Raw genomic sequence first — 9,989 nt, forward strand, 5'->3', positions numbered from 1 at the left:
TCTAAAGTGTATCTAAAGTTAAGTATTTTTAAATTTGCAATGTGTTTAGTTATTATATAGGACTATTATAATTATACAGACTGTTATTCACAGCATCACGAGTGAGTCATGTCAACTCAAACACAAATGAGCAGTTGCTGGTAACACTGATTACCAGCAGATCACCTTCATCACTAACTAAATCATAATTATTCTAATTGATTATTAACACTACAAAATACAGCCTAGAAATAAACCACTTTCAAGACTTATGTTCATTACATCATGGAAAAGGAAAATGTGTTGTATTGTAATGAATTTCTGTTACTTTGGTGTTTGATGTTCAGACATTATTAAAGTCATCATATTTCATATTGCCCATTAATCATGTAAACTGTCATGTTTGTGTAAGTTATAACAGACTGTAAGTTGGTTTATACTCACAGACTTTAGCAGAGTGCAGATCCTCGTGATCTCTGACAGCACAGGAGAAGATATTAAGAGAGGAGAGGTGAACTGAAAGCTGCGTTTTTTTCTCATCCATCATGAAGTCTCTGTTCTTGTACCACCTGAAGGCAGTTTGGTTGTCAGCCAGTGGACAGCTGGTGTTACAGGTCAGTCTGACATGTTTCACATCTGCAGGGTTCCTTTGAAGGCCTACTTCTGTTGGGAGATGTTAAATACATTATTAACAGTTTATATGTGCCATGTTGAGTTATTGAGTCATGTTGAGCATGTCAGTAACACAGTAACACTTGGAAAATAAAGAAAGCAAAGATCAGACATTAAATTATTGATATGAAAATAAATTATTGTTTCAGTCGGACGTGTGTCTTAAGATTTCTTAAAATATCGCTTCAAAGGTGTTATACATGTGTGGGTTTTTCTGGATGTTGGGAAAAGTTAACCTCTGGGATATGTGATGGAGCAGGACTCATCCACTGATGTCTGCTTTTCAGAGCACATTCTTCCTTTAGCGTAGGTCACAGTAAAGCAGGTCGATGTGACAGAATCTGAACAAAAACAAATAGTATTTAGTAACTTAACAAGTGAACACTTAGTTATAGTATTTCAACTAGAGGTTTTGTAACATGATGAGGAGCCAAATGTTGTCACTCACCCACTGAGACTTCAGGAGCTCTGAGATGCTCGTAGCCTTTGACAGCACAGGAGTATCTGACTGCTTCCTCACTGCTGACCAGCTGTTGGTACCAGGGAGACCAGTCCTGATAGAGAAACTCTCTGTTCTTGTACCAGATGTAGGCTGCAGGGTTTTCAGTCAGAGGACAGCTGGTGTTGCAAATCAGTGATGCTGTCTGTCCCTCTGTGGCAGGAATCACCTTCACCTGCAGGTCTGAGATGATGGTGAATAACGTGAGAGTTCATAGACTGATTTCATTCTTAAAGTAACACATTAGAGACAAACACTGTACCTGTAACATGGAGGGTGACTTTACTTTTTCGACAGTCTTGTGTGTATTCTGAACTCTCCGAACAGCAGTAAACCTTTTTGTCACTCTCTGTCACATCTTTGATTGTTAGAGTGTAGTTATGTTTTTCAGACATGTTGAACTTTACATGATTTCCATCTGCAGAGAGCTCATTGAGAACAAACTTGTAGCCATTCCAGTATGTAGTGAACCATTTCATGCTTGAAGTGTGATGTTGAGCTGAGCAGGGCAGATCCACTGATGAACCTTTTAAAGCACAGATGCTGTTTGTTTGTCCCTGAACCCCTTTAAGACAAACATCAATTTAAAATAATGAAAATATAATTATAATATACTGTAGTAGAAATAAATGCAGATAATGTGTAATTATAATGTTCTTCTAATACTAATCATTGAATGTTAATATTATATTAATTGTTTCACTTACAATTAATGTATTGTAAGTGAAACATATTTTTTAAACATATTACAGTAAATAATCTCATATCATATTGACAACCATTATATAAGAAGAGAATAAACAATAATTCATACCTGAGATCCACAGAATGAAACCCATAATCACACAGCCAGCTTCTGTCAACAACATGGCTGCTGTAGTCTCTCCAGTTCTGAACAGAAAGGTGATTAAATTAAGTTTTAATGGCCTTACCACACTGCTATGTGTATGAAAGCTAATAAACACCAAAACTTTGAATAAATTGTCAAAATCAACAGCAGTCCTCTTAAAGAGTAAAGGCTCAAGTAACAGAATAGGGTGGTGGGTGGACTCCTAGTTAATTGCAGGGTCATCAGTTTTCTTTTGACACTTCTTTATTTTTGGAAACTTTGGTTTTGTTTTGACTCATTTTGACTCATTTCTGTATTTGCATTATCCCATGAAAAGAATGCAGGCTCCTAATTTAGGCACATTTGTGAAATTAAGATTTATCAGTTAAAGTTGTAAAAAACAGTGAATAATTATGAAAACTGACTTGTCCTGTGAATATGCTGTTATCACATTAAACATGAACCAGCCGTTAGTCCTCTTGTACAGTCTTTAATGAGAAATCACTGGTCTGACTTTGACAAAACACAGATACGTCTTTAAACTGTATTATTATGAATTTCAAGTGTTGCATGATCCTGCATACAGATTATTGTCTGAATGTGTATTCTGCTGAGTCAGTCTTCTTCAGGTTCCTGATTCTCAGGATGGTTGTTCATGTTGTCATGCTGTAGTGTTGAAGGCTGTAGTGTTGAAGGGTTGTTTTCTGTGATTTGATGGTCTGCTCCATGAGTTAAGACAGGAGGGATTGTAAAATGTCCTTGTTTCTCTTCCCAAGGCAGACAGTGGATGTCCATCACTGCCAATGTGGCTCCTGAGGTGTTCACTCATTCACAGTAAGGTGTTGTAGAGAAGGTTATCAACTGGATATCCTCAATGTAAATGCAAGTAGTAATAACCAGAGACACATTTCTCTGTAAATCACAAAGAAAGGTTACTATCACTCACTTTAAGTTTTTGTTTGCTGTGTTGTCTGAACTTCAGGGATCCATCACCTGGCCGTTATAACTGGGAAAAAAAAGTGTTGTATAAGTATAATGTAGGTTAACTATTATGTTGTTATGTTTCTAAATTTTCTTTTTAAAGTATGAACAAAGCCATTTTCCAGGTACAGCGAAAGTGTAAACTTATAGACTCAGTATATTCAGTATGGATTCCAACATTAATGTTATTATTTACACCTGTACTTTTTCTGCTTTGACAAGTCAAACTGTCTGAGGTGAAAAAGGTCCACTGATTAGAAGATGTAAGAACAACTGTGTTTTTGGTAAAAGTTGGATGTGTGTTTATCAACACGTTTAGGGTAATTAACATTTACTGTGAACTGTAAGAAATACACATTTTTACACATTTTTAATGCAGGAGTTTAGGGGTTAATATTGTGAACAACTTGAAAAAAATGGCAGACTGATTTTAAAAAAACAGAAAAGGAAGATTTTTTAAAAGGGCTCTCAAGATTTTTACTTCATCTGCCTGAATGAGCTCTTCAGATTTCCTTCATCTACAACACATTATACTATTATTACTTTTATTCTGAATGCTCTGCAGTACATTAAGTGATCATAAACTTCTGCAGTTTTTGCCACCAAAAACACCCAGAGACAGCTTCACATTCTTCAATTAAGCAACTTTTACAAAGTTTCAATGAAAATAGTAGTTGAACACTACTGTATCTGGTATGAACAGCCAATACACTATACAGAAGAAATGAGAAACTATCAAGATAAAGTCAAAATGTGACATCAAATAACTACTGCACTGTGTCCTAGATTCTTCACTGGAAGTTTTTGTTGGGTTACGAGGAAGGAAGTGAACTTTAGTGACAGAGCTGCATGCTGTACATCTGCCCACAACCCTCATAGTGACTAACAGTCTACTCTGTTCTCTTAAGCCTTTAATCTGTAAGAGGACTGCTGTTGATTAGTAAAGCTTATTTATAATTTAGTATAACAAAGGGGTTTTAGAAGTTATATTAAGTGAGAGGAACAGCAGATATTTAGTATATTTACATTCTAGTTTCATTATAAAGTAAACCCATTTAGGGTTTCTTGAATTAAGTTTATCACCATTGAAAATAATGATGAGGTGTTAAGTAACAAAATAAGACCTTGACAAGGTTTGTGTGTAATAATGTTATGTAATCTAGCAGAATTGTTTAAATCATTTTATTTACCTCCATATTGTCTGATGGTTCAGGTCTAGGAGAACGTCTGGAGGACCTCTTTCTCCTGCTAAGTGAAATGAGAATATAAAAACAAATAGATGATGTCAGGTTAGTGTGTAAATATCATGACTCTGAAACAAAGCTCAGTGTTTCTCACCTAATCCAGAAGAAGACAGCGAGTGGCATTATAACCAGGAGAGCAGCAACAACTCCTGCAGCTGCTGCTGTTGATGTTCCTGTAATACTTTGGACAGTTAGAGTCTTTTCACCAGAGCTGATGTTTTGGTGGGTTTGGATAGCACAGGAGTAGCTTCCTGCATGTTGAATGGTGACTGGGTCTAGAACCAGGTGTTTGTTTTGGCTCTCTGGCTCCGTCAGACGTCGACTGTTCAGGTACCAAATGTAGTTTGTGTTGTCAGTCAGAGGACAGCTGGTACTGCAGGTCAGTGTGACTCTCTGGCCCTCTGTCACCACAGCAGGATGAAACTTAACCTCCAAACCTGAAAGATGATTAGATTGGGCAGTAAATGTAAAAGAGACAAATCATCTCAAAAGTCCTCATACTGAAATGACAAACTAGGTTCATTATAGTCTTTAATAACAACCCAGATGACTGTTCAAGAAAAAAAACGATATACTGTGTGTCTAAGGAACAAGAAAGTTTAAGTAATTTTAAAAACTGCAGTTAAAATAATTTTGACTGTCTACTTTTGCAGCTGTCATCATATTAAACATGAACCAGCCTTTGATCTCTTGTCATTAATGAGTAAAGTCTGCTGACTGCTGTCAGTACATGGTGAGGAAGCAGCAAAGTCTCTATTGAAAAGTACACAGACAGAAATTACCTGAAACACTCAGAGTCACTCCAAGTCGATTACTCGTCCACCCTCCATCATCTTTTAGGAGTCTGAATGTGTATTCTGCTGAGTCATTCTTCTTCAGGTTGTTGATTCTCAGGATGTGCTGGTTGTTCATGTTGTCAACATACTGCACACGGCCTTCATCCTCAGTCAGCTCGACAGCTTCCTCTTTATCACTTCTCTTTATTTTATACCAAACTTTAGAGCTGGGCTTCTTGTTGTCAGGATACAAATATTGACTTGAAATGTCCACTGAAGAGCCTTCCAGGGCGCAGATTCTCCTTCTGATATAATTTACACTCCAGCAGCTCTTATCATCAATACCTGAAATATAGATTAAATACATAAAGTAGGGTCTCCCTAAATAACGACTAAAGTAGTCTTAACCCTCACATACTGTTCATATTCTGACTCATAATTAGTCTCTACACCAATAAATTCCCTGTCAGTCATTAATAAATATTTGATAAATCCTTCTGTGTGATTAATTTTGTGGAAAGAAGACATTCACACTACTATTTCTAAAAATGTGTATGTGATGCACAAAAGGCAAGAAATTATGCATTTTATTTCCATTTTAGTATACTGTGGGTCACATTAGGAAATGTCTGGCTAAGAGAAATGTTTATATGGTGTTTTTACAGCTCTCAAGTAAAAGAAAATGGACAAGGATTAAAAATCTGTGGTGAAAGTTCTGGCATTTTTTTTAGAATTACATTTTCTGCAAAACTTAATCAGGGAATGTTACACAATGCGAAAGCAGTTAAAGCGTCTAAAGTGTATCTAAAGTTAAGTATTTTTAAATTTGCAATGTGTTTAGTTATTATATAGGACTATTATAATTATACAGACTGTTATTCACAGCATCACGAGTGAGTCATGTCAACTCAAACACAAATGAGCAGTTGCTGGTAACACTGATTACCAGCAGATCACCTTCATCACTAACTAAATCATAATTATTCTAATTGATTATTAACACTACAAAATACAGCCTAGAAATAAACCACTTTCAAGACTTATGTTCATTACATCATGGAAAAGGAAAATGTGTTGTATTGTAATGAATTTCTGTTACTTTGGTGTTTGATGTTCAGACATTATTAAAGTCATCATATTTCATATTGCCCATTAATCATGTAAACTGTCATGTTTGTGTAAGTTATAACAGACTGTAAGTTGGTTTATACTCACAGACTTTAGCAGAGTGCAGATCCTCGTGATCTCTGACAGCACAGGAGAAGATATTAAGAGAGGAGAGGTGAACTGAAAGCTGCGTTTTTTTCTCATCCATCATGAAGTCTCTGTTCTTGTACCACCTGAAGGCAGTTTGGTTGTCAGCCAGTGGACAGCTGGTGTTACAGGTCAGTCTGACATGTTTCACATCTGCAGGGTTCCTTTGAAGGCCTACTTCTGTTGGGAGATGTTAAATACATTATTAACAGTTTATATGTGCCATGTTGAGTTATTGAGTCATGTTGAGCATGTCAGTAACACAGTAACACTTGGAAAATAAAGAAAGCAAAGATCAGACATTAAATTATTGATATGAAAATAAATTATTGTTTCAGTCGGACGTGTGTCTTAAGATTTCTTAAAATATCGCTTCAAAGGTGTTATACATGTGTGGGTTTTTCTGGATGTTGGGAAAAGTTAACCTCTGGGATATGTGATGGAGCAGGACTCATCCACTGATGTCTGCTTTTCAGAGCACATTCTTCCTTTAGCGTAGGTCACAGTAAAGCAGGTCGATGTGACAGAATCTGAACAAAAACAAATTACATTTAATAATTTAACAAGTGAACACTTAGTTATAGTATTTCAACTAGAGGTTTTGTAACATGATGAGGAGCCAAATGTTGTCACTCACCCACTGAGACTTCAGGAGCTCTGAGATGCTCGTAGCCTTTGACAGCACAGGAGTATCTGACTGCTTCCTCACTGCTGACCAGCTGTTGGTACCAGGGAGACCAGTCCTGATAGAGAAACTCTCTGTTCTTGTACCAGATGTAGGCTGCAGGGTTTTCAGTCAGAGGACAGCTGGTGTTGCAAATCAGTGATGCTGTCTGTCCCTCTGTGGCAGGAATCACCTTCACCTGCAGGTCTGAGATGATGGTGAATAACGTGAGAGTTCATAGACTGATTTCATTCTTAAAGTAACACATTAGTGACAAACACTGTACCTGCAACATGGAGGGTGACTTTACTTTTTCGACAGTCTTGTGTGTATTCTGAACTCTCCGAACAGCAGTAAACCTTTTTGTCACTCTCTGTCACATCTTTGATTGTTAGAGTGTAGTTATGTTTTTCAGACATGTTGAACTTTACATGATTTCCATCTGCAGAGAGCTCATTGAGAACAAACTTGTAGCCATTCCAGTATGTAGTGAACCATTTCATGCTTGAAGTGTGATGTTGAGCTGAGCAGGGCAGATCCACTGATGAACCTTTTAAAGCACAGATGCTGTTTGTTTGTCCCTGAACCCCTTTAAGACAAACATCAATTTAAAATAATGACAATATAATTATAATATACTGTAGTAGAAATAAATGCAGATAATGTGTAATTATAATGTTCTTCTAATACTAATCATTGAATGTTAATATTATATTAATTGTTTCACTTACAATTAATGTATTGTAAGTGAAACATATTTTTTAAACATATTACAGTAAATAATCTCATATCATATTGACAACCATTATATAAGAAGAGAATAAACAATAATTCATACCTGAGATCCACAGAATGAAACCCATAATCACACAGCCAGCTTCTGTCAACAACATGGCTGCTGTAGTCTCTCCAGTTCTGAACAGAAAGGTGATTAAATTAAGTTTTAATGGCCTTACCACACTGCTATGTGTATGAAAGCTAATAAACACCAAAACTTTGAATAAATTGTCAAAATCAACAGCAGTCCTCTTAAAGAGTAAAGGCTCAAGTAACAGAATAGGGTGGTGGGTGGACTCCTAGTTAATTGCAGGGTCATCAGTTTTGTTTTGACACTTCTTTATTTTTGGCAACTTTGGTTTTGTTTTGACTCATTCAGACTCATTTCTGTATTTGCATTATCCCATGAAAAGAATGCAGGCTCCTAATTTAGGCACATTTGTGAAATTAAGATTTATCAGTTAAAGTTGTAAAAAACAGTGAATAATTATGAAAACTGACTTGTCCTGTGAATATGCTGTTATCACATTAAACATGAACCAGCCGTTAGTCCTCTTGTACAGTCTTTAATGAGAAATCACTGGTCTGACTTTGACAAAACACATATACGTCTTTAAACTGTATTATTATGAATTTCAAGTGTTGCATGATCCTGCATACAGATTATTGTCTGAATGTGTATTCTGCTGAGTCATTCTTCTTCAGGTTCCTGATTCTCAGGATGGTTGTTCATGTTGTCATGCTGTAGCACAACATCTTCCTCCTCACCACTTCTCTTTATTTATTACCAAACTTTAGATTTGGGCTTCTGATTGTCAGGATACAAATATTCACTTAAAATGTTCATTGAAGAGCCTTTTTTACAGATTACAGTTAATTATCTCATATTGTATTTATCATGTTTACAGTCATTAAACAAGAAGAGAATAAACAATAATTCATACCTGAGATGCACAGAATGAAACCCATAAACACACAGTCAGCTTCTGTCAACAACATGGCTGCTGTAGTCTCTCCAATTCTGAACAGAAAGGTGATTATATTATTTTTTATTGACCTGACCACACCTGCTGTGTTAAGTGCAGAGTTAAGTGCAGAGGGCCCCAGTGACAGAAAGTTGACTGTTTCCTCCTATTTCTTATGTTTATGAAGTTGGGTTTTGGTTGTTAGACATTTTAGCCATATCATGCTATTAGCCAAGCTAACATTTTTACCAGTTTTCCGAGGACCGCACGATGGTACATGTGTAATATAGCAATATATACTGGAGCCCCAATACTTATTTAATTAATTTTTCTTGGCTATACGACAGTTGTGTATTGTTCACTTGTATTTTAGGAACATACATGAATCAGTTTGGAAATAGACATTTATACTAGTACATTGGTATTGTACATCATTGGTGTAGTAACTAAATTTCGCCACAAGATGGAGTCATTGTTGTGCAGTGCTGAGATGAAACATGGACAGATACATGTTGCTAACAATGTCTGTGTGTATTTGCAGTTTACAGAGAAAGACAAAATATAAATCAAAAGTGCACTGACTATCTTGTTCAAGTGTGCTGCATTTTTACTTGTCTAAGGAGAAAAGGTACAGGTTTAAATTATAACATTAATGTTATTATTGTTACACATACTGGGTCTATAAGTTGATTGTATGTCAGTTTTTGTATCTGCTACATCATAACTGCTGACCTCATGAAAGCTCATAAAACAATTTTAACTGTAAAGTGTAAATTAAGAGCAGGTTTACAGACTAATGACTGAAGCCAGAATGAACTGTTGGTCAGTGTGAGGACGGCTGGCAGACATGCTGCATGTAGCTCTGATACTAAAAATGAACCTTCCTCATTATAATTCTCAGTAAAAATGAAACCACAGATAAACAATCGATGTAGTGCTGCAGTTGTTTAGTTGTTTGATGTCATATTTTAATATAGAAAACCTTTATATTTATTTTAAGGTGTTGCATGTTGCAGGTGGTGCATTTTTATGTAATGTATTTGGCTTATCATGCAACATGCAGCGCAATTAAACTGCATCAAATTTTGATCGAAAAGAGGTGATGAGGTTGCAAGTGTAGAGCGGAGAAACGTGAGACTGTGTGGTTCACAGTGAAAAAATAAAACACTTTGCAGAGTGGATCATGTTTCTGAGAGCAAAATTAGTTTTACAAAAGCTGTTTTACAGTTACAGCTGCAAATCAACCAGAAAGTAATACAACATGAAGCTCACCAGAACAGCAACACAAAATGCTTCAATAAGATTACTTAGCATTGCATTGTGGTCTGACAATGTCACTGCTCAGTCTA

The 9,989-nt window shown here is 36.1% G+C and overlaps 1 protein-coding gene across 1 annotated transcript; it reads right to left on the reverse strand.

Annotated features, from left to right (window-relative positions):
- Window positions 1–522: 522 nt before the first annotated feature.
- LOC128365145 (uncharacterized) lies at window positions 523–1,629 on the reverse strand. The gene is made up of 5 exons (XM_053325799.1): window positions 1,437–1,629; window positions 1,100–1,333; window positions 888–992; window positions 592–642; window positions 523–548 (listed from the first exon to the last, which is right to left on the reverse strand). Exons 1-5 carry the CDS (start codon window positions 1,627–1,629, stop codon window positions 523–525), a joined length of 609 nt encoding a protein of 202 aa, XP_053181774.1.
- Between the last annotated feature and the right edge of the window lie 8,360 nt (window positions 1,630–9,989).

Source organism: Scomber japonicus, chromosome 2 (genome assembly GCF_027409825.1).
Source record: "Scomber japonicus isolate fScoJap1 chromosome 2, fScoJap1.pri, whole genome shotgun sequence".
Taxonomy (NCBI): Eukaryota; Metazoa; Chordata; class Actinopteri; order Scombriformes; family Scombridae; genus Scomber; species Scomber japonicus.

Coding starts and splice junctions, on each gene's coding strand:
- LOC128365145 (XM_053325799.1), bottom strand. CDS start 1,629: ATGAAATGGTTCACTACATACTGGAATGGCTACAAGTTTGTTCTCAAT. Junction 993..1,099: donor AGCTCCTGAAGTCTCAGTGG/GTGAGTGACAAC, acceptor GTTTTTGTTCAG/ATTCTGTCACATCGACCTGC. Junction 549..591: donor GAAACATGTCAGACTGACCT/GTAACACCAGCT, acceptor AACTGCCTTCAG/GTGGTACAAGAACAGAGACT.